Raw genomic sequence first — 22,843 nt, forward strand, 5'->3', positions numbered from 1 at the left:
TTGAAGAATCGTGAAAGGATTCAAAATAATAATTGAATAGTGTTTTATTGTGTATCTCTGAACAAAATTATAAATAATACAAATCAAACAAAAATACTGTACAATCTTCAAGTCTTTTCAGCTTGTGACTGACTCTTGTGAAGCCTCATAATCAAATGCCGGATCGCCTCGCGTTTCTGTCGCACCCGTTGTCTCGGAAACCAGCGGCCCAAAGCCACAGGTGGGTCAAAGTGCACCACAGGGTTCTGGGGAGCCAAAGATATCAATTGATGAATGTGTCACGGACTTTTTTGTTTCATTAAAAAAAAAAATTGATGGCACACCAGCAACAGGTCATCAATATGACCTTTTACTTTTACTCCCTTTTGGAAAAAAAAATCCATAATTCTGACTCCGTAAGGGTTGTTTTTTTTTCCCCTTCAAAATTACACAGACAACAACATAAAGACATATATAGAGGTAAAGTCGCATGGTAGAGATCTCGACCGATTGATAGCGATGTAAAGCAGAAAACCAAGGACAGCAACAACATGGAGGATCATGAATCAGGGAGCATTAAAGGAATCAGCGAGTGATTCAGATTTATCTAATTGATGAAGGCGTTATCTTGACCCTAGTTCAAAAGCTTCTCATATTCCAAAGTATTTTGATTCATCTAAAAAAATAAAAAAATAAAAACATACAAAGTGTAGTTTTTTTAGTTTGCATGAACTACGCTAGCATTTTTTGTTACTCAGTTCCCAAACTTAACTTGTAATTGGCACAAAGGTTGAGCCAGTGCTAGCAAGTGCTTAACCTACAGTACCATATAATGTTTATTTTTCTTCCCTGTGAGAGCCTAATGTGAGAGAAACTTTTTTTTTTTTTTTTTTTTTTTTTTGAAAGACAACATCCATTTTGAGTCAGTTTTTAACTTTTACTTCATTCCATAAATTGGATAAGTACTTGGATTATTACCAGGTCATTTTTAAACAAGTATTAGTACTGCTATGTAAGTACGGAGTTTGAGTATATAAGCCACATGGTCAAACTGCAAAACCAAATGTTATGGGATGTTTGAGGTGTGGTCATATGGCATCTATTTACCTGAAAGAAGCTCTCCACATACTGCAGCAGGTACAAACCACAGTCACTGCTGTTGTCCTGCTGCGGGACGCTGCAGCTGTAGCTGTGCATGCTGTCTGCGGTGAAGACGCGATGCAGCCCCTTACGCTCTTCCCATTCCACCTGCAGGTAGCTGCACACACCGTTGTTAATGCTCAGGTGACCTTTGTAAAGTAACCACTGCTCAAGATTGACAAGTGGCTTACAGAAATGTATTTATGTCTTCTCCCATTGACTGCAGTTATCCAGTGTTCAGAGCACTTCACCTTTTCCTACTTTGGCTTATTCTAAAATGGGATTCATTCATTTTTTCTGTAAGGGCAACATGAAAAGGTTTATACACAAAAGATATCCCCTTGTATATATATAAGTGGACTTGTAATCCTGAGAATAAGGCTGTAACAAAGTGTTGAAAAAGTGAAGCACTCAGAACACCTTTGAATATTTTCCGGGTACACAGTAAATGTTGCTGGTTAGTATAAACGCTCACTCTCGTAGAAGCTTGCAAGCGTTTTCATGCTGCCCCACATTCAGAGAGTCCATGACCAGGATGCACGGCCTGGGGGGGGGCAAGAAACACGGTCAAAACCAAAGAATGTAACATGGAGCTTATTCACCAGTTCGGCACAACACTCACTGCGTCAAGATAATCTCCCTCGTGCATCCTTGCTCTGTACATGCCTGGAAAAAAAACCTTCGATTTTAATCTTTGCTCAAATGCTAACAAAGTTAACAATCCATTTCTGCAGAGATATGGTTCATACCAACAATGTCACGTCAACAAGTTAGACTACAGTAAATTGTATGATGGCTTCTTCATGCTAAAATGTTTTATTTATTTGACTGTTGTCAAGCCTGATTCTAATGTAAAACTCCAAACCATTGAATAATTGACTTTGAATTTAAAACTAATGGAGTCATATTACATTATGTCCTACACAAAGGAGAATTTCTTGAGGCTCTATAGTCAGATTGGATTGCAAGAACATAAATCGATGCATCAATTCCTGAATCTTTGCTCATTTGTTTTTGATATTTACCGGCGGCTGCTCTGATCTCAAACTGCGGCTCTTGGTTCCACCTAAGACGAGATCACATGTCAAAGTGCCACTCCATAATAATATGTCACGCAAGCAGCCACTGAAGACTGTTACCAGTCAATTAAAAGGTAGCTTGTAAATGAGCTTACTTGTACGATGCTCATAATGGCTGCCATCCTGACCCGGGAAACAAATCACCGCTAGGTACCAGTGAGCTCTGCAGCAAAAATCCAGTCAGATGTGAGCAGGAAAAAAAGGGTATGAATAAACGTTTTGGGGATTTCTTGCCAATTTTACTCACTCCTCATTGATGGGTACAAACAGGAAGTCTTTGCTGAAAATGTCAACATGGCGAGTCCACGTCTTCACCCTCCGGTGCCGCATGTACTGATCTCTGAAAACAAAGTCATCGCACCATCTACATGTATTTGTGGTTACATTTTCATTTCCTAATCCAACATCAGATATGTTTTTCTTACAAGACCACAGCAGAACCATCGCTGGAGTTTTGCCGTCTGCTTAGGTGTTTGAAGAAAAAGCTGCTGAAAATGTGACTTCGCTCAGCCATGGCACGGGCCCCACCCTCCACAAGGAGGAATCTGAGTGAAGACACAAGCGAGTAGAGGCGGGCGATACTTCTTACCAATAATTGATATTTCCTATTAACTCACTTGAGGTAAAAGTCGATGATGACATCATTGAGGAACTGGCCACTTTCCAGACAAGCCAAATCTTCCTTTGTCACTGTGATCCGGCCTTTGGAGGGCGCCGGCGGATACTGAATCAACCTGTCCGGCAAATAATGTCAGTCATGAAATGCTTCAAAGTATGGTCCTTAATCAGACACAGGTAAAGTTTAGACAGTCTGACCTGCTTGCCAGCTGCAGAGCAGAGGTCTGATTTCTGGAGCTTTTTCTCAACTGGTTGGACATCTCCTGGTAGGCAAACACAATCCCACGTGAGAGGTGAACCACAACTGCCGCGATGACGACGAGAACGAGATGACAAGAGACTAGTCTTACCGGTGACTGACCCAGCAGATGAAGGAGATGCTCATCCAGAGGTGCTGGACAATTTTGGATGAGTAGTAGCCCGTCAGTCCACTTCAGGGGGGAGGTCAGGCCCACAGATGAAGAGGAGCGACCATTCCTGAATTCTGTCATCTCCAACATAGATGCCAGCAGTGCCGCCTGGCACTCAGAAAGCTGCTCTTTCATCACCAGTAAAAGAACGGCGCACGGTGGTCCTAAGAACCATTTACAGTCATGATTATTACATCATCTCTGCCACGGGAACAGATTTTTAGTGCCAAAAACCAACATCCTCTGTTCACATGGGAGACAGCAGACATATCTCCTTAATTATTAAAAGCAGTTGGCATCCACAGTCTGTCACTTTAGATTTGTTTTCAATGTAAAACAAATGACTGCACACCTCCACCAAAAATCATAAATGTATGATCATACATGGACAGAAAACTGTGATGTGTCATGTGCACAACTCAATTCCATCCATCAATCCACTCCCTCTGCATATCCGGGTTTGGGTTGCAGCAGCTCAACACTAAGCCCCGCCCAGATGACCGATTTTCTCAGTTTATCTCTAAGGGAGCGCCTGGGCACCCTGCAGAGGAAACTCATTTTGGTCACTTGGCTCTGGGATCTTACTCTTTCGGACTCAACACACAGTTCTAGACCATAGGTAAGGGTAGACCAAATAAAAATTGACAATTTATAATTGGCGAGTTATGGGTTTCCAAAATGGCTTTCAACAGTCTCATGGTGGCCAGTGTGCGTTTCAATTTCATTTAACTGATGACCCCCTCCCTGATTTTACCTGAGACACTAGTGCTGTGGATGATGGTCAACTCCCTGTGTAGCGCGCTGGCCTGAGCATCCGTCACCCATAGGAAAAGCAGCGATGGAGCAGTCCCAACAAGATCATCTAGCAAAGTCCCACCCAAAGCTACAGTGCCATCCCATAAACCATAGCCTTTCAATTGTGATGCAACCACAGTGACCTCGCCTTCATCCTCTCCTGTTGGACAGAGGCACATATTGGACATTTCAAAACACAAGTAGGCCATTGTGAGGAAAAGTTGGATACCTTTAAGTGGGAGGATGATTCCGCTCGATGTAATCTGGACACAAAGACACCAATATGTCATACGTTAGAACCTTACTCATTCTCAACGAGACACACTTGTCGCGGAGGTTTGGCCTAGCGGTTAGTGTGGCTTCATTCTGAAGACGGTGAGGACTGCGGCAAAGGTTGGTCAGAAAAATCCGGTCACGAGTTTTTTGTGTCTTATTTATTTTATTTTCTGTGTAGTTTGTCTGCCACCAGCCACCACTGCTATTCCTGACAGTCAACCTGTCATTTCCCAACAGGATACTTTCTGAAGTGATTTTTACATCTCACCATAATTCTTCCTTTGGCATCGGTACGCATCAAGCCGGTATGAAGGGACAAAAACTCCAGCTCTAGGAAGGGTGGCTGCTGCGGGTCTACTCCTGGCGTCTGGTGAGGTATTTGAGCTGTCTGGTCAATCGGTTTGTTCTCATCACCTTCATCTGGTCCGTCGTCCTCACTGGATAAAACAACTGAAAGAACGGCACCATTGAGACACAAATTGGGAGCGGCGAGGAAGTTGGTGGCAGAGATTGCTCGCAACTCACTTGTTTCTGATCGGGTCTGTTTCTTTCGCCGAGAATGAAGCCCAGCCACTCTGTTTGTTTGCTTCTTCTGTCTGAAGGCCATCCAAATATCTCTCTCTTTCTGCCCCGGCTCCTCATTTGACTTGCTTCTGCCGAACCTCCTGTTGAGGATTTGATGGGCATGAGGTGTTGTCTCCAGTGAGGAAGACTCTTCATTTGTAGCTGAAGTAATCTGAGAAGAAAACAAAAGACAGACATATCATTTAGGAAGCGTCTTGACAGACTCTACCCCAGCAATGTGTTACATGCTCAGTGATCATCACCTTCTGCATATCAGCTCCCTGTACTGTTTTGTCATCCGGTGAGGAGGAACTCAACCTCCCATCATGTGAAAATCCTCTCAGTTCAGCCAGGGAGTCATGTGCTTCCAAAGATATGCGTTTAGGCGGTGAACAAAACCCTGTAAAGGTAACATTTGCCTTTTAAACTCAGAAAACCTTACACTGGATTATTGCAAGAACCGACAAGCATACTCTTGCTTATATTTTCACTCTTCTGTGGAGCAAGACACTCTGAGGCCAAGACACGCTCTGGATATCTGTCTGAGGCGCGCTTTGGGCGCCATCTGGTGGACAAAATGGACAATAGCAGCTTGGTGAAAATTCGTTACGGAATTAACTCTGGTTAGAAGGTTACTAAAATAGCATTCGTCTCCATCTGCAGCATTGGCCAAGCAGCTCATGTGCATCAAAATAGAAAAGGAACAAAGAATATATTTAACGTTCCACTGGATATAAAAACACAGTACGTATTACAGTTCTGATTGGTTTACCGACCCGATCGACGCATTTTACGTAGAAGGTAATGTCCGCCGATTGGTTCTTTGGGTCTACATATTACGTCTACAAATTATGTTCCCGCAAGTGGCGGCAGCCACACAACAACATTCACAGATTTTGGAATTTAGTCCACACAAAAGGCACACCTTATTAAAAGGCACACCTTTGGATTTTGAAAATTTTAAATATACCACCACAAACTATGATTTCAAAGTACTCACACAACTGTACCCTGAAAAAAAAATGACTTCATCGATCAGTTTGATTGATAAAAAGGATGCCTGAAAAATTTATTTATAAATTACGCAATTTTTATACCTCGGCACCCGATTGGCTAAATATACAAAGTGCCCAACATAAGTGTAATTCAAACACATATTACCATTTGAACAAAAATCCAACATACAAGTGTGACCTTTCATTTTACTACTATTTTGGTGCTAGAACATTGGTTTTACATATATTTGTATGGGATTTTTTTTTTTTTCAATTCACAGAAAATGTAACATATAAACAAGGTCCCGGATAAGAACTAATTTCAGATGTTGAGAAATTACTACATCAAATAAAATGCAGGCCATGGGGGGCTTTTCTGGGGCTACAGAGATTTCTGCCAGGACTAAAGCTCATTTTAGCCCCAGTATAGCGCCATCTCTGATAACAAGTCAGGCAATTATGAGACCTCCATTAATTAAGGGAGCTTTCAGCAAAACGGACACAAGCATCAACAACTCCTGCAATAACCACAAATGACTCAGGCTAATATTAGATGTTTTGCTTGAACAAGGAAACTCACCTGTGTAAATTAACTGAAGACGCCCAAGGACATGGAGCTTCTGTTGACACCTGCGACTGTCTGTAACTGCCCCCTGCTGCTGTGCGAGTGGTCGAGGATGTTTCTGTGGGTAGGCTTTCCAGTCCCATCAGCTTTCTGACAGTGTCTTTAAAAGGCAGCTTTCCATGAGCGCTGTCACAAACACATACAAAAGATACTCAAATATCGCCCGACTATCATTTATTGTGATACCGGCAGGAAGCGCTTTGCTGACCTTTCACGATAGAAGCTACCATGACTCCACCCGCGTCCAGGTTTCTGATCGCGTTGAATAAAAAAAAAAAAAAAAAATTACACAATTTTTCTGGAGCTCACTAGGAATGCCTTCAAAAGCATTAATAATAGATCACCATGATTCCATGAAGTTGGACGCGGGGCTCTGCGGCGAGTGTAACCGTTGGTGGATGCAGTCAGAGGTTTCTACTGACGTCTTCTTGGGGATTCTAAAGAAAACGTCATTGTGTGACAAATATTGTAATAGCAAGTTCAACATAATGCACATACGCTCTTGATCAATATGTCCATCCGCTTATTAGCGAGGTGTAGGTTTTAACGTTTGACAAAATAATTCCAAAAACAAAACAAAGGGCAAAACTACTCATAATAATTGCACGGATTAGATTGGTCAGTGTATCCGCACGAAATAGTCAAATATGTCGACATCAGCATTCTTCGTTAGAATACACCGAAATGTTGATCACAAAAGCAGCTGAATGACTGCACGAAATTCATCCAATCGTTCAATAGTCCATAAGCGTTTTGCAGAAGGGAAGAAGACGCTTTTCGTGCTTGACTTTATGCAATTCGACCAACCTACTGTTTTCCCGGACTCGGTCATGTTTGCTGCTGGTCGCTCGCTAGCTATAGCTATCAGAAATAGTTAGCCGACAGCTATTTAGCAGGCTACGGTTCACCTGCGTGAAGCTGGCCCCTTACCCCAGGCAAAAGTTGTTCGCGTTCGACGTTTCCAAAATAGTCCAAAAAAAGTCCAATGATGTACTAACACTTTTGTCATTGTCCCTCATGAAAGGTCATAACTCTTCCCCAAAAAATGTTAAGGGGCATTTTGAAGGCGTCCAAAAATTCAGCTGCTGCACTAGATTACGTAAAGAACGTGCGTCATTTGCGTAGATTCACTCCGTCACTGACGTTGAAACGTGTGGAAGGACACAAGACTAAACCATCAAATGATTTGATTATTGTCGTTTATCAATTAATTTTCCAAAATTTTATTGGTCATATATTTTGCTGTGTTATGTTCAACACTGTTAAGGCTACCAAATAGCCATGACAGTGTTGAACCTAACACAATGAATGAATGAATGAATGAATGAATGAATGAATAAAAAATAAATAAATACATAAATAAATAAATACATAAATAAATAAATAAATAAGAAAAAATATCAGTTTTAATTATTTCATATGTATCTATTTTAACAATACAATGAACTACTATTTTTTCAATACTCACTATTTATAGTATGTATTTGTAATACATGTTTGTGTACTTTGCATAATTTTGGGAGGGCTGGCTTGGAATGAGTTAATGCCACCAGAGCTACCAACACTGCCTTTGTGGGTTAAGTGTACTTGATGATCTATTTCATGAGCACCCCTGCTCTAAATTGTCCATAGGTGTGAATATGGGGAAATCATATCCTTTCCCTCTTAACCGTCCTTTTAGTGTCATGAGAGCTGTAAAGTTTGAAAACAAACAAACATGCATGTTTTCTGACCCTGGGCGTAACATGGACAGAACACTCACATCTCCTGTATGGTGGCTCAAATGTAAACAGATCGAAGGTAACTGTTGTGTCACATATACGCACACACAACGGTTCTAATCAGTTTTAAAAAAAAAACACACACAGGACAAAAAGATTGTCTTCTCATTTCAAAGGCTTCTAGTTTATGTTCAACCAAAAGGGATAACGTGACATTTGACCTCAGCCAAAATCAGGTTTCTCTTTTAAAGATTCCAGTCCATCAGATGTAAACATGAGAGCATGGCGGTTTGAGCTTTGCTACTTGGTTCCTGCCATCTTTTTAATCACTTACTTGCATATGAAATGATGTTTTTTAAACCAGTTACATATTGCAAGGAGCTGAATGAACTTTGATCAGACATTCTACCAATTGATTAAACATTTAGCACTGTCTGGTTGCAGTGCATCTCCTACTTTGCAGGGGTGCTAGTTTTCTGCTGTGTACACAACATTTGCGATGACCTGCTGTTAATGATTCAGCTGAAAGTGTGTGTTTGTGTTTGTATGGGTTTCAGGTAGCGAACAGATGAATTCGGCTAGTTCTTGACGGAGGTTAGTGGAAAGGCATCATGGCAGCTGCGCTGGTTGAATGTGTCCCCAACTTCTCAGAAGGCAAAAATCAAGAGGTCAGTTCTTTTGTAGTTGTTGTAGAATTGCCTGATGTCTCGTTTGTTATTTCCTCTCCGGGAACGAATAAATGCTACTTTTCTGAAATAAAAGGTAGAAAAAAAGGGGGGGGTATATATTTTCAAAATGTGCTCATTAAAATATGACTCTCTTGATGAACTTAAACAGTTTACCTTATAAATAAAATGTATTTTTATTATTATTATTATTATTACAACTTTTCCCACCATTTAAATGTATTTTTCTTCTAAAAAAAAAAGTTTTTCCTTGATATTATCATAGCATTACTATTGTTTTTTTTTTTTTTTTAAAGTACTTTATAATCTTACGTTTCTTCTAACAAAGAGACAATTTTTTCGAATCCCATGATATTTTAGGTTACACAGGAGTAGTTATGTTTGATTGATGTTTTTGATGAGGTCCCTGAAAACAGTTCTCTCCCGTAAGGACTCCATAAATCCCCAAAAGTTTGAAAACCTTTGGTTGGAGAGAAATAGAAAATAAATGAGAGAAATGGATTTTCTCACCGTTGTCAACTTTCAGGTCATTGACGCCATCTCGGCGGCCATTAGCAGCACACCCGGATGTACCCTGCTGGATGTTGACCCCGGCGTCTCCACCAACCGGACCGTCTACACGTTTGTGGGCTCTCCTGAAGCTGTTGTGGAAGGAGCGCTCAATGCTGCTCGTCAGGCTTTCAACCTCATTGACATGACTCGCCACTCAGGTGAGTCCGCAATGTGACTGACTGGACATCATCTCCAGGTATTAGCCCTAGTTAATTACAATGATAACTTTATTCATATAGCGTCTTTAAAAACACATATTATCACATAAAAGCCAGTCTAGTGTATAAAAGTGAGTTAAAGTGATTGAGAGGATGTCCCCAATTGTCAAAAAGTCAATGTGCCCTCATAAAGAAGGCCCAGTCACATTAAATTGTGAGCCTCCAATTTTGAACAGCCTGAAGTCCAACTTCCAAATTAATGCTCAAATTGGAGTAATGCGATGACATCTGTTTAGTTTGCGCTACTTCTAACTGGAGGCAAAAGATTGATTTTTGATAAATACTGGAAAGAGGGGTGAGTTTCAGTAATCTAATTGTTAGAGAACAAGTACATGCATTACTTGACACGTATGCATCCGTCCAGGTGAACACCCTCGAATGGGAGCGCTGGACGTCTGTCCTTTCATTCCTGTCCAGAACGTCAGTATGGAGGACTGCGTCCGCTGCGCCAACATCTTTGGACAGAAACTAGCTGACATGTTGCATGTGCCAGGTTTGTTCTGAAATGAAAAGCCAACATAAATACTGAGTCCAAACAATGTTGTTTTTTCACAGTGTTTCTTTACGGCGAAGCAGCGCAAAGCGAGGCACGGAGAACTCTTCCGTCTGTGAGAGCCGGCGAGTATGAAGCTTTAGCAGACAAGGTACGACCTTGAAAGCAATTGTTTGTGGATGTTTGCCATTTGATTTTGCCATTTTCTGTGACCCTGTTTTAGGACATTTTCCGATGCTATGCAGTAAGAATTTGATCATGTAAAATCAGAAATATGCCTTGTTTGGAAAACTCTGATATATGTAGACAATTCACACGATAACTACTTTCATTGTCATCATTTGTGATATGATTTCTTATTCCTTTCTAATTGTCCTGAAAACAAGTGTATGTTTTCTGCCGTCAAGCTGAAGCAGAAGGAGTGGGCTCCAGACTTTGGCCCCGCCACCTTTGTGGCATCATGGGGTGCCACGGTGACGGGCGCACGGACGTTCCTCATCGCCTACAATGTAAACGTGATTGGGACCAAGGAGCAGGCGCATCGCATCGCACTGGACATAAGAGAGCAGGGCAGAGGAAAAAATCTGGTGCAATTCTGGAACTTCATGATACTCCCTTAGTGACAACCAACATGTCACTTTCTCATGAACTCCCAGTGACGAGATATGCGTGCGTTTGACTACATCCCAGCCAGGGTTGCTGAAAAAGGTTCAAGCCATCGGCTGGTACTTGGATGAGTCCAATATCGCTCAGGTGTCCACCAACATCCTGGATTTTGAGCTAACGCCTCTCCACTGTGTTTTTGAGGAGATTTGCAAGGATGCAGAGGTCAGATGTTCCACATTACGTTGCGTTCAGAACTGCTGGGAGTTAACACTACGTTTATATTCAGGTTCAGGTATCTTCCACTGACAATGATCATCTACCCTCAGGATCTAAAGCTGCCCATCGTGGGCTCCCAGATTGTTGGTTTGATTCCTCTCAAAGCTCTTCTGGATGCTGCAGACTTCTACATTGCTAGGGACAAACTCTTCATCGTTGAAGAAGATCATAAAGTGCGACTGGTGAGGAAAGCTTGACCTCAAGAGTTGTGTCACACGGCTCCTCTGGTTTCTAACCTTTAAATCCTTGCGTTTGTGATCAGGTGATCAGCAAGCTGGGCCTCGACTCACTGGGTCCGTTCAAAGCAAAGGAGCGGATAATTGAGTGAGTTTCATATCCACTGATGCCAAGTTCATCATGCTGGACTCCAAAATGGCTCACTTGGTATTTGTACTTTGTTCCTTCCCTCCACCGACAGGTACATGGTGACGTCGCAGGACCACGGCCGCCTGGCGTCTCTTTCCCTGCAGCAATTTGTTCGCAGCGTCGGCGCTCGGACGGCTGCTCCCGGCGGAGGTTCCGTCTCCGCCGCCGTGGCTGCTCTGGTAATTTTGCATACGAGCAAAAAATGGTCACCTTGCTAAATCTTTTCCTGGTGATGACATGTTTGCGCGCTGCAGGGAGCGGCGCTCGGAGCCATGGTGGGTCAAATGACATACGGCAAGAGGCAGTTTGAAGCTGTGGACGGTGTGATGAGGAGATTGATACCTCCGTTTCATCACGCTATGAATGAACTGCTGGACATGGTTGACAGTGACTCATCTGCCTTCAACAGCTACATGGTCTCACTTTCTGTGTTGGATTTCTCATTATTCTGATTTGTATTTTTTTTTACAATCCAGTGATCTTTCAGAACATCTCTGGTTTTGTGCTTCATATCAACTCTGTTTCGACTCTAGGCAGCGCTCAAGATGCCCAAAAATTCGAAGGAGGAAGTAAAAAGGTAGAAACACTGAAGAGACCAAGTTCGCCTTGCAGCCGCATGGAGACATTTCATTTACGTAGATGATGTTTCTTGTCTTGACAGACGAGAGGTGGCCTTGCAGGAGGGTCTGAAGCAAGCAGTGAGTGTTCCGTTGGCGCTGGCTGAGAAGGTTAGCACCCTCTGGCCATCACTTCAAGAACTTGTCTTATACGGGAACATCAGCTGCAAATCAGATATTCAGGTGAGGAATAGGCAGAGAATATATTGGTTTTGTGCTATCATGAAATGTTTGAGCTGAAAGCACCTTTGACTGTGTGGTTTCCAGGTTGCAGTAAAAGCGCTGGAGATGGCAGTTTTCGGGGCTTACTACAACGTCATCATCAACCTTCGAGACATTACTGATGACAATTTCAAAATGGAGGTAGGTTTGCACATTCCAATGGAATGAGCCGCCAGGGACCTTTTCACCATAGTGCCACACGTGCTTCTGGGTGGAAAAAAAAAAAATAATCAAGAAAATTCAACCTGTTGCTGTATCCAACATTTAATTCATAAACGCTACTAAATATGTTGATGTATGTGAGTTTATCTCCCAGTCACCTAATGTCCTATCCTGTTTTGCAGACTCAGTCCAGAGTGTCAACATTATTAGAGGAAGCAAAAAAGTTTGCCTTCACCATCCTTGAAGCTGCCGACAAGCGAGCATGAGCCTGGTAGCCTAGTTCTTCTGACAAATTGTGTTGAGCAAATCCAATGAAACCTTGTCACTGCAGATGATGGCTGAAATGTTTGAACACAAGTCATTAAAACCTTTTTACTTCGGGTCACTTTTTCCAAAGAACCATTACTTGGATTCCCTTCCAATATGCGTCTGTTTATCAGGGATGTTCAAGGGCACTGGGATGGCTAATGGTGCCATTAAAGGCAAAAAAATAGAGAAATGGACACATGACCTTTAAAAGAAGTGGAAAATAAATGGTCCACATGCAACGGAAGAGGATTTGGGCCAGAAAAGAAAAAAAAAGGGAGGGGGTGACAGGATTCTGGCTTTTTTTTTCTCAGAACTCTGACTTTCTGATTTTAAAGTCAGAATTCTGAGGAAAAAAAAAGTCCCAATCCTGTCACCCTCCTTTTTTTCTTCACTGGCCCTAATCCTCTCCCGTACAGGACAAGTTGGATAGTTGCACCCCAGTTTAAGTTACAATTGCCATCACAAACCGTTCCCATTAATGTCAATACATCCACATCCTGAAATTATGCTCAGTCTCTAATTAAGAAGACAACAAAATATCATTGCCAGCAATATGGCCTAGCAGCTAGCCACTATGCGAGTGCCAAATATCAACTCATAAGAGTCATCGAAGTTGTTTTCAAAGGTAATTTAAGAGACAAAAATGACTGGACACGTTGATGCTGACAGCACTTTTTTGGTTCCCTTTCAAAACGATCACAGCATTTAAAAATGTCTGACACAGCTGTTGTACTAACAATCAGATGATTTTTTTTTTTTTTTTAAAGTGACATTTTGAACATGCACCATGGAGCATCGGCGCATCAAACATGGCTTGCTTTACGACAGCCACCAGAGAAGACTCGTAGGGTGAATTTGAGAATTTAAAGATCGACAGCTGTGGCGCAATAACATCAGATTTGATTTCATGTGTATGGTGGACACAAGAGTTCTTAAAGTCCCTTAACATACAAAGTTTCATGAAGCGTAGAAATTAAATTTCCTCAAAATATGGAGGAATTCCTGCTTTTGTCCTTGTGACTAGTTTAAGATCACCCCGCCTCCAGCTCACCCGTGTTAAATCTGTGTGGATTGATGGATGTGTTCAGATGGTCACAAAATCATTTCCTTCTGAAGATGGTAGGCCGACAACCGAGAGATGTTTACAACAAGGTGTTCAATAGCAATATATTTGTAAAGGTTCATGAATATCAGGAAGGGAATTTTCAAATGTCGTAGTGAACCCTACAAGAGGCATGGCCAATCTTATTGAGCGATGCTGAGCCTGCAGACAAAAGGACACTGGGGGTAGCAGGTGTGCGGGTGTGTAACCGTACACCTCGGTTTGCACCTTAAAATCCCACTGACGACATCCCGACCTGGTGTTAATCTACACAATCCAATGTTTGACATTTAGCACGCAGCAGCCAATGGGTGGTGGCTTCTATGATGAAGTGAAAACCATTAGTAATGCTTTTATTACGTGGTCAATTAAACAGCAAATCTCCGCAAAGAAAGACTGGGGGAAAGAATGAACGACATCATGTGCGCATGTAGCCGTGTGTGTGTGTGTGTATCTGTGTTTGTGTGTACGTTCCGTTAGGTGACGATATAAAAGGTGGGCTGATCCAAGAGGATACAAGAACCCAGCAATCATCAGAGAACCAAGACCAAGACAGACGAGAGGTAAGACTACTTTGATTGTTCTCATTCTGTAACTGCAAAGTCTTATCAGAGATGGCTTTAGGAATGCCTAAATGTATTTGTGGTGCTGATTTAAGAAATATTTTTTCTTTTGTGGAGCACAAGTCTAGGAACTGTTTTTTAGTTTGTAAATTTGACCTATAAAAACTTGCGCAGTACAGATTTGACCATGCGTTGCAATTTATAGCTTTGATGTTGCCGAAAAATCCACCTTTTGCTATAGCCAACCCTTAATTGATAAACAACAAAAATCAAATCCATCCATTGTCTGAACCGGTTTATCCCCACGGGGGTCACGGGCGTGCTGAAGCCTATCCCAGCCGTCATCGGGCAGCAGGCGGGGGACACCTTGAACTGGTTGCCAGCCAATCAATAAAAATTTATAGCTGTATTACATATGATGATAAATGTATTATTATTATTATTATTATTATTATTATTATGATTATTATTATCATCTATCAATCCATCTGTTCTCTGAATTGCTTCACCTTACGAGGGCCACGGGCATGTTGAAGCTTATACCGGCAGTTTTTAGGCAGTCGGCAGGGCACACACCAAACTGGTCGCACGCCAGTCGCAAGGCACACATAGACGGCCATTCACAATCAGCCACGGACAAGTTGGAATGGTCAATCAGCCCAACTTCACACACCTATTATTATTAAAACTTGATATGCTTGACAAAAAAAGGGGCAGATTCAGAATCAGTTAAAAAAAAAAAAATCCTCTATAAGAGTTCATTCGCATTGCTGATTTAAACAAATGTTAGTCAGTGTTAATTATTATTTTATTATGAATTATTATTATTAATTATTAGTGTCAATTATCTTTTGTGATAAAGCTTTTCTAGTAAATTGAGTGCTCAAAATAAACACATAAAACACAACAGTAATGTGCATAGCATTCAGAAGAAAATCTATTCCTCCTTTTTTCTAGACCTCTTTACGATTGTTGCTGAGCTGGTGCTCTCTCTGAAGGTGTGTGTTTGTTCTTGATTGGCAGAAGGATGTGTCCTACATGGCTGTTGGCGACGGTGGTGCTTGTGGGTGTGGCCAGAGGAGCCGCCAGTCAGTGTTGGGAGCATGCATCCTGTCAGGAGCTGGACTCAAAAACCCTGATGGTAAAACCTGAACGTCAGCTCTTCATGCAAATGTGCAACCTAACGGAGGTGTCTTTACATCCCTTCACTTTAGGATTGTCTGGAGCTCTGTCACGCCGACCTCAGTGACTTGAAGGCCAACCCGGGACCAGTCCAGCCTCCCCCCATTCCTGAGTCTGACCCCTCCCCCCCTGCCAAGCGCTCTTACTCCATGGAGCATTTCCGCTGGGGGAAGCCCGTAGGCCGAAAACGCCGTCCCATTAAAGTGTACACGCCCAACGGCGTGGAAGAAGAGTCGAGTGAGGTTTTCCCCGGGGAGATGAGGCGTGAATTAAAGAATGAGCCGCCAGTGGTTTCAGAGGAAGAGGGGGTGATGGAGGAGGACGGAGTTCAGAAGAAAGACGACTCCTACAAGATGAAGCACTTTCGCTGGAGCAGCCCGCCCACCAGTAAACGCTACGGCGGCTTCATGAAGAGTTGGGTCCAGGCCGAGCAGAGACCACTGGTCACGCTCCTCAAGAACGTCATCAACAAAGATGGACAGACGCAGAAGTAGTGACACGTTGAGTCGCTGAGCACCAAAAAGTGTGTTTGAACCACTACTGACTGTAAATATTGATGACATGGAAACATAAAGTTCTTGCAAACAAAAGCATTCCAGCCTGCTCCTTTGAGTCTCTCACAACTCTACAACAATGACCGAGACAGTCTCACAAATGCATACGTGCAAACAGAGATCCTTCTAGGATCTCAAGTTTAGAGATGCTGACCACATTCAATCTTGGGCATTGGCTCAGTCTAGCAGGAGACACTGGTTGGATCAAACCATTTTTAATGCAAAATGAGTGGGGTCGTGCTCTATTTTTATTGGGAAAAATATTACGTTTCTACCAAGCACTATGTGGCTTTAACATTTCTCTAGCTAGTTTTCAAAAAAGGACTTACAGTAAATTAAAGCAAACTACGGAAATGCTCTGACTGCAATCCACTCACACTTTATGCTGAAATATATTCATATGAACACAACAGGAAAACGTTTTCTCATAGACACAATAGAAATCGCCTTATACAACATGTGTGCACTCTTTCAATCTCCAGGTTGAAATGTCCTTGAGGAAGACAGTGAACCTACCTCCTGTTGATCTTGATGCTGCATCATCGCTAGTTGAATGAGGGGTCGCTTTTGAGTGCCTTGTAGATGGAAAAGACCCCTTTTACCAGTACCCTCAAAAATGAACTGAATTTGCATGGAAATAAAAAAGAATATGTTACTATCACGAAATGGAGTAGCTGTTACATCTTTAAAATGAAGCTGGTTCAATTTGATGAAGCTGGAAGTGTCACGTGCCGTGCTACCTGTCGGTCACACAGCCACGCCCACTCTTCAACTCAATCATATGCACCTGCCTCTGCTCATTTTCAGTCCCTATTTACTGTTGTCAGTAAATCCCTGTATACCTTGCGGCCGCGGTTCCGCGCCCTGTTCGTGCTCCAGTTGCCGACCTGTTTCGTTATCTACCGACCACAATTGCACGCCACCGGCCCCGACCTATCGCCCGACCACGATCACGTCTTCGCCTCGTCTCTTGGACCTGATCTCCACTTCCCATCTTCCCCATGAGATCAATAAAACAGTGTTATGCACCTAGTCGTCCTATCTGCTTTGTGTGGCCTCTAGAGTGCAAAAGAAATCATGTTGCACCAGCATGATTCTTTTATAGCGAATGAAATTTTCTCTCTCACAAACACAAAGTACTTCAGACTAAATAAAATAAATGCAAGACAACCAGTCAAAATGTAAAAAAATAGCACATTTATTTACCATAGCAACAGAACAATGACAAGAACCACTGTGATGGTTACACAATGGGACAATTCCTCAGCTGCTGTCCACTCCCCCAAGGCCAAGCTCAATCTCTTCCTCTGGTTTAAATTCAGCAGTCTTCTCCCCCAGTGTCCGCCACCAGGGTAGCTTGTTGGCCTGTAGCCTGGCATTGTGGGCGTCACGGGCACGAGTGGCGATGGTACCGGAAGGGCTCAGAAAAGACTTGATATCGGTCGCCGTGACAGCAGAGAGTGGTGGGGCATCTGCGAAGGAAGAGAGGAAAAAAAATCGAGACTTTTCCATTCCGCTTTTCAATTCAAGGTCGTGGGTGTGCTGGAGCCAATCCCAGCGAAAGGCAGAAAACAATCTGAGCTGGTTGCCAGTCAATCTCAATCTCATACTGATGCCATGACAGATGTGTCCTGACATCAGTGTTAATATTTCAAACAATGAGTCAATCACAAAAGACAAAACAAAAACCTTTGAGGAAATCCAGCTGAGTGTGAGTGTGAGCCAACAGGGAGTCCATTTTCTGCTCCTGCCTCTTTTGTCGCACCGCCTGTTGCAGCAGTGCCTGAAGCCGCCACTGCACGTGGATGTGGAGCTGTTCGCATTGCTGACGACTCACGCCGCTCGACTACCCGTGTAAAAATGACATGAATGTTCAGCAGTGGCACAGATTTCTGTTCAGTGAACCTGTGTTAAAGTCATTCAAAGTAAAGTGTCTTACGGGATGGAGACGGATATATTCCTCCACCTGTCTCTTCAACACTGCCCTCTTGCTATCGGTCAAACCCTTCTGGCCAATCCAGCAAGGTCCGGAGGCCAAGACTTTAGCTGCCCGACGCTCTTGGAGAAAGCGAAGCACCTGAAAGATGGCACAGCTAGTCAGACTCAGTCAGACTCACGGTATAGGTGCTGTTCCCAGCCTTATTTCAAGGTATCAGTACTCATGACAGTGGGCGATACCAATATCAATATCGGAAAACCCTTATGGCTGTATTCAATCAGGAACAAGAAATTAGAAGATAATAAAATGCCATTCATTTCATGAAATTGGAGGAAAATTGACACATTGTGATACGTCTTTCTTTAAAACTGTCATTGTTTTTTGCGGATAAATCTTAGGTATGAAAATAATGATACTTTGTATCGTGACTCCTCAAGAATTGACCACTCAACTCTGGTATCGATTTATGAAAACTGGTATGGAGTATCCCGAGAATGTGTAAAAGAAATAAAAACAAGACATACAGCTCTCTGTAGGATTCTGGCGGCATCCTGCTGTGTGCGTGCGAGTTTCAGTGCAGGTCGCTGCGAGTCAATGCGTCGTCTGGCTAGAAAGCCTCGCCAGGCGCTCTGAATCAACACGGCTGCACGGACCTCGCATTCTAGCAGGTACGGCTGCACCTGGTCTGGACATGAGAAGGAGATACAAGATGACTGCATATGGGGGGCTGCGTGTGTCAGAAGTGGTCAAGTCAAATGACTTGACTCGAGTCAGACTTAAGTGACCATATTTGCGATTTGCTTTACAAAGAATTGATTGCCGTGATGGGACTTAAAGTACTTGCCTGTTTATATTCAAATGTTGTTCTGATTAACCACAAATAAATGATGGGCAAAAAGTTCAACCTAACGCAAAATCTCCCAAATACAAGTGGAAAATGGGTTACGGTTTGCTGAAACCACTGGCAGAACTAGAGGAGGGAAAGCGAGGGCACTGGCCACCCCTGAAATATGCTTTGATCTCCCAACTAACATTTAGGTATTTACTGATTTTTTTTCTTGGAATTTCTTTCCACATTTATCAATCTTTTTGAAGATTGTTGGAGGGTTGTCATTTTTTTTCAGATTGAGAAACCCATAAAAATACTTCACAGCATGCTTTGCTCTGAGCTGCGTGCAAGCGACCTATTGCGCAAGTGTACCAGGAGGTAGACGCTGAAGCAGTTCTCTCTGTTTTTGGTGGAACTTTGTCCTTCCCTGTAGCTGTTGCAAACAGACCTGCACAAACACACGCACACGGTCATCTTGAGCGATGGCTGATGCAGTTGTATGCTAAGCGACGGCTAGATTTTAACCTGATAATTCAACTCCTCTTGCAACCGCTGTGCCTCCCTGTGTTGTTGTCGTTGTCGGCGGCGAGCCCTGACACACACACAATTTTCTTGAACCATAAGTGGCTGCTTGTTGGCATAAGTTTTTAATCACATGACACACCTGAAGCGACGCTGCAGCATAGAAACCACTCTGCCAAGACTCTTGACTCGACGTCTGGTCACATATGATTTCCAGGCTGCCTGAATCACACACGCCGCTCTCACACGGTCAGCCAAAGCCTAGACATAAAGAAATGTCAGCACAGACAACTTGTGGACACACAAGGCGACTCCCACAAGTGACTCACACTCCTTTCCTGGGACTGGATAAATGCGATCAGCTGATCAACTTCCTTGTCAAAGCCCCGTCCTCGCCAGTCTTTGTCTAATAGGCTGTCTAAACCTGCAAAAACAAACAGCCAAGCTTGAACTTTTTGGAATCTTGCATTGCTAAAATCAGCGTTGTGAAGCAGAAACAATGTGTTAACATCATGTTGAATGCCTACGGCGGAATGGAGCATTAAAAGACTATTTCATATGGAATGGACACTGAATTATATTTAATCATACATACTAACTGCAATGGAGGAGCGAGGAACCAGGAGCAAACAGGTTGCAGATAAACTCATGAGATTTGCCCAGACATTGCCATCCAACCTTTGAAGTTGAAGAGGAAGGGCTGAAGCGGCAGTTGCTTGGCCATGTGGAGGATGAGTCTGACAGATGCTCCGCCCAGCGTCCCATCAGAAGTCACAGCTAATTGGCAAACAGCCTCATTGAGTAGCAGCAGAATGGCGTCGTCGCTTAAACTCGACAGGAAGTCACTGCACACACAAGGCGCAAAGTGTTTCAGATGGCTATTTTTGGCAACAAAAGATGAAGTGGTTTCCGCGTGTGCACGTGTGATACCTGCTCGCCGTACATATATTAATCCACATGTGGATACAGAGCAGTGACACAGTGACCTCATCGCAGCCTTGGATGAGTTCGTAGTGGGTAGAACCAAGAACTAAGAACATGCAAGTGTCGTTAAATTCATTTCAATTGCAGTTGTCACATCAAAAGACTAATTTTAGCAACCGTTTTAAATGAAAGGCTTAATAGCCTTATATATCATTATGCTACAGTAGTTAGCAAATAATAGGAGGGCAACCACCTTGTGCGGTGAGCTGTGCATGCGCTCTCAGAAGCCAGCTGACAGAATCCATCACATTCCTGAAGAGAAAAACACACTGACGCCGCACAGGTCAGTCAGCATCTTAACGTCCTGCATCAGCGAGAGGTAAACTTGTTTGCGCCACTTCACCTCTGCTCGCATCGCAAGATGACTAGCCAATGACAGGACGCCATCCATGACTGATGGTAGGAATAGCCTATGAAAAGTCTCGAACGATTCACCGGGCTCCACCCCAACGCAACAGGAACTAAAGTCAAAAGACAGAAAGTCAGATGAAGCAAATATCCTCGTTCTGTGTTTTATGGTGAAGTACAACAAATAGATAAAAGATTGTTGGCCTGTTGTTTGGCACTTGCCTTGTAAGGGAGGCCAGCGTGACGGCAGCTCCCCAGACGCTTTGCAGCCTTTGGGGACCCAGAGTGAGGAGGGTGACACAGTGGCTCAGGATACCACTCTGATACAAAAGAGACTTGATTCTGGTCCGTGCATTGCTATCCTTCTGGGCCGTCGCCATGTCCAGAAACCCTGCGTTGGATAGCAGATAACATTTACTTTTTTTCCTCTTGGATTATTCCAAGTTCCAACGTATAACAGAAGCACATCCACGCACTTGTGGACATTCATCAACTCATTAGTAAATGTTTTACTTATAACTTTAACTGCTGTTAACATTATTATTGTTGTTTATATACATGACTGTTGGTTTAATATGTTGTGCATCTTGGGTAAAATATGTGTTTTGACATTTTGGCAGCAGCTGATCCTTCATTAGTGGTGCAAACTTCCAATCATCGTTGTACTAAGTTCATTTTGTTTTACTTGTAAATCACTTTACTGGTTTCTTTATCTCAAACAATGTATTTTAGGTTGCATTACCTGACATGTTTCGGCGTGAAGGCGGAAGTACACGCCAGAACATAATGAAACCTAAAATACATTGTTTGAGATAAAGGAACCAGTGAAGTGATTTCCAATCAGTCCAATCGAGTGATCAGTTGGAGAACTTTCACTTCAGTCATAAAATTACCATACTTTGTGGCATCAGAGAAAAATTACAGAGTAGTGGAAAGACAGAAAAGGTCTCACGCTTTAAAGTATCATTCAGCAGGTGGATTCTGTCAGCAGGACTCAGAGTTGAGTCCTTCACTTGTCGCTTGAGATGCATTACTGCCTCCTCAGTCAGCTCCATAGTAATTGTAGTACGTAATCGATGAATTTAACGCTCAACGTGCCAATAACATAAACCCACTTCACGAAACAAAGTGGGTTTGAGTAAGCACCGTTTTAATGCTCCATTAGGGACCCCAAATGCCATACCATTCGCATATAAATGCACTTTACGCTAGGCTCGCTCACATGAACTAAACAACGTAAACACAATGACGTCATCTACCTACGACGATTTGGAGAGGTCTTTTTGTGGCGCTTTATGATGACGTCAGCGTGTTTTCGGTCCCTCCCTTCATATTGTTAAACGGTGCAAATTGAACAATTACAAATGTATGTTAGTTGTCTATCGTGAAAGGTATATAGTGGTAAAAAATATCTGTATGGAAATAGACCACTTTTAGATCATGTAGATGGATAGATTTATCTAGGGTAAATCAGACTTGATTTTTTTAAAAACACAATCTTTATTAGATATACTTGTATTTCACATCAGTCACAGAATTCTGACTTCTCAGGCACTTTATTGTGCTACAAGCAAAAGTCATGTCATTTGCCTTTATATTGATCAGTTATTAATCAAATGTGTTTCAATGTATATTTTAAAGGTAGGAAGAAGGACGGTCATCACACCGACTTTTTGTTGCAGTTTTGAGTACATTGTGTACAGCGTGCGCATATTTTGTGTTTTTTATTTTGTATACATACTTCCTGTGTTTGTGTATTGTATTTGAGAAATACTGAAATAACATTTCAAATGTAATAGTGGATTTATACTTCGACACATTAATGTATTGTTTTTAAAGCTGCATCTGTGTATTTCCCAGTCGTTCAACTAATACAAAAAGTCACTGAATTGTCATACTAGTGAGGACAAAGAGCTGTACGCGTGCACAATTGAGCGCATTCGAATAAATCACGCGGCTTTGCTCTACGTCGAAACGTTCGCGCGCGGGCTCGCAGCTGGTGCAGCCCTCGTGCACGGCACCTATAAGCGCGCATGCGCGCTGGGGCCACTCGGTGACGGACCGAGCGAGGTTATCAAGAGAGAACGGCGAGGGAGGGGGGTGGGGGGGGC

General features: G+C 42.8%; 4 protein-coding genes and 1 long non-coding RNA gene across 10 annotated transcripts; 2 read left to right on the plus strand and 3 right to left on the minus strand.

Moving 5' to 3' along the window:
• Positions 1-29: 29 nt before the first annotated feature.
• On the minus strand, positions 30-7,468 carry LOC147062193 (sentrin-specific protease 7-like). Of its 4 annotated transcripts, none has more exons than XM_085917584.1 (21): positions 7,412-7,468; positions 6,826-6,918; positions 6,690-6,733; positions 6,437-6,607; positions 5,335-5,426; positions 5,125-5,261; positions 4,823-5,033; positions 4,566-4,747; positions 4,251-4,284; positions 3,981-4,181; positions 3,167-3,390; positions 3,015-3,079; positions 2,816-2,932; positions 2,624-2,743; positions 2,446-2,538; positions 2,294-2,361; positions 2,145-2,185; positions 1,742-1,785; positions 1,595-1,663; positions 1,087-1,237; positions 30-245 (listed from the first exon to the last, which is right to left on the minus strand). In XM_085917584.1, exons 2-21 carry the CDS (start codon positions 6,826-6,828, stop codon positions 108-110), a joined length of 2,205 nt encoding a protein of 734 aa, XP_085773710.1. In that variant the 5' UTR covers positions 6,829-6,918; positions 7,412-7,468; the 3' UTR covers positions 30-107. The 4 variants fall into 4 exon arrangements, with proteins under 4 accessions (XP_085773710.1, XP_085773727.1, XP_085773718.1 ...); XM_085917601.1 differs by lacking the exon at positions 7,412-7,468 and adding an exon at positions 7,293-7,338; XM_085917592.1 differs by lacking the exon at positions 7,412-7,468 and adding an exon at positions 7,289-7,328.
• Positions 7,469-8,010: 542 nt separating this feature from the next.
• LOC147062194 (uncharacterized) lies at positions 8,011-16,877 on the minus strand. 2 transcript variants are annotated; one of them, XR_015066900.1, is made up of 6 exons: positions 12,559-12,721; positions 12,263-12,445; positions 12,035-12,180; positions 10,000-10,158; positions 9,399-9,645; positions 8,011-8,952 (listed from the first exon to the last, which is right to left on the minus strand). It is a non-coding gene; the product is annotated as an uncharacterized LOC147062194 (long non-coding RNA). The 2 variants fall into 2 exon arrangements; XR_015066899.1 differs by lacking the exon at positions 12,559-12,721 and adding an exon at positions 16,627-16,877 and having other exon boundaries at positions 8,014-8,952.
• ftcd (formimidoyltransferase cyclodeaminase) lies at positions 8,649-12,845 on the plus strand. Its single transcript, XM_085918103.1, has 14 exons — positions 8,649-8,870; positions 9,415-9,598; positions 10,023-10,151; positions 10,214-10,302; positions 10,559-10,738; positions 10,842-10,979; positions 11,084-11,215; positions 11,296-11,357; positions 11,452-11,578; positions 11,654-11,815; positions 11,933-11,976; positions 12,061-12,199; positions 12,284-12,379; positions 12,583-12,845. Exons 1-14 carry the CDS (start codon positions 8,814-8,816, stop codon positions 12,664-12,666), a joined length of 1,623 nt encoding a protein of 540 aa, XP_085774229.1. The 5' UTR covers positions 8,649-8,813; the 3' UTR covers positions 12,667-12,845.
• Positions 14,260-16,085, plus strand: pomca (proopiomelanocortin a). Of its 2 annotated transcripts, none has more exons than XM_085918117.1 (3): positions 14,260-14,374; positions 15,398-15,515; positions 15,589-16,085. In XM_085918117.1, exons 2-3 carry the CDS (start codon positions 15,402-15,404, stop codon positions 16,048-16,050), a joined length of 576 nt encoding a protein of 191 aa, XP_085774243.1. In that variant the 5' UTR covers positions 14,260-14,374; positions 15,398-15,401; the 3' UTR covers positions 16,051-16,085. The 2 variants fall into 2 exon arrangements, with proteins under 2 accessions (XP_085774243.1, XP_085774252.1); XM_085918126.1 differs by lacking the exon at positions 14,260-14,374 and adding an exon at positions 15,093-15,159.
• A 413-nt stretch (positions 16,878-17,290) lies between the features above and the next one.
• Positions 17,291-21,990, minus strand: iqcb1 (IQ motif containing B1). The gene is made up of 14 exons (XM_085915080.1): positions 21,685-21,990; positions 20,955-21,123; positions 20,728-20,845; positions 20,578-20,653; positions 20,331-20,430; positions 20,079-20,245; positions 19,730-19,824; positions 19,543-19,661; positions 19,404-19,470; positions 19,251-19,326; positions 18,574-18,734; positions 18,050-18,187; positions 17,800-17,956; positions 17,291-17,582 (listed from the first exon to the last, which is right to left on the minus strand). Exons 1-14 carry the CDS (start codon positions 21,785-21,787, stop codon positions 17,374-17,376), a joined length of 1,755 nt encoding a protein of 584 aa, XP_085771206.1. The 5' UTR covers positions 21,788-21,990; the 3' UTR covers positions 17,291-17,373.
• Between the last annotated feature and the right edge of the window lie 853 nt (positions 21,991-22,843).

Source organism: Syngnathus leptorhynchus, chromosome 1 (assembly GCF_054491065.1).
Source record: "Syngnathus leptorhynchus isolate UIUO chromosome 1, UIUO_Slep, whole genome shotgun sequence".
In the NCBI taxonomy this organism is placed as follows: domain Eukaryota; kingdom Metazoa; phylum Chordata; class Actinopteri; order Syngnathiformes; family Syngnathidae; genus Syngnathus; species Syngnathus leptorhynchus.

Bases quoted from the DNA above. Each gene is read 5' to 3' on its own strand.
- LOC147062193 (XM_085917584.1), bottom strand. The intron at 5,427-6,436 runs GTGAGTTTCCTT...TTTGTCCACCAG, and splicing joins TCTTCAGTTAATTTACACAG to ATGGCGCCCAAAGCGCGCCT. The intron at 4,182-4,250 runs GTATCCAACTTT...TCTGTCCAACAG, and splicing joins AATCATCCTCCCACTTAAAG to GAGAGGATGAAGGCGAGGTC.
- ftcd (XM_085918103.1), top strand. From the start codon at position 8,814: ATGGCAGCTGCGCTGGTTGAATGTGTCCCCAACTTCTCAGAAGGCAAA. The intron at 11,358-11,451 runs GTGAGTTTCATA...CTCCACCGACAG, and splicing joins GCAAAGGAGCGGATAATTGA to GTACATGGTGACGTCGCAGG. The intron at 11,579-11,653 runs GTAATTTTGCAT...TGCGCGCTGCAG, and splicing joins CCGCCGCCGTGGCTGCTCTG to GGAGCGGCGCTCGGAGCCAT.
- pomca (XM_085918117.1), top strand. From the start codon at position 15,402: ATGTGTCCTACATGGCTGTTGGCGACGGTGGTGCTTGTGGGTGTGGCC. The intron at 15,516-15,588 runs GTAAAACCTGAA...CCTTCACTTTAG, and splicing joins TGGACTCAAAAACCCTGATG to GATTGTCTGGAGCTCTGTCA.
- iqcb1 (XM_085915080.1), bottom strand. From the start codon at position 21,787: ATGGAGCTGACTGAGGAGGCAGTAATGCATCTCAAGCGACAAGTGAAG. The intron at 20,431-20,577 runs GTGGTTGCCCTC...GCATGTTCTTAG, and splicing joins TGCACAGCTCACCGCACAAG to TTCTTGGTTCTACCCACTAC. The intron at 18,735-19,250 runs GTACACTTGCGC...TCTCATGTCCAG, and splicing joins GCTTCAGCGTCTACCTCCTG to ACCAGGTGCAGCCGTACCTG.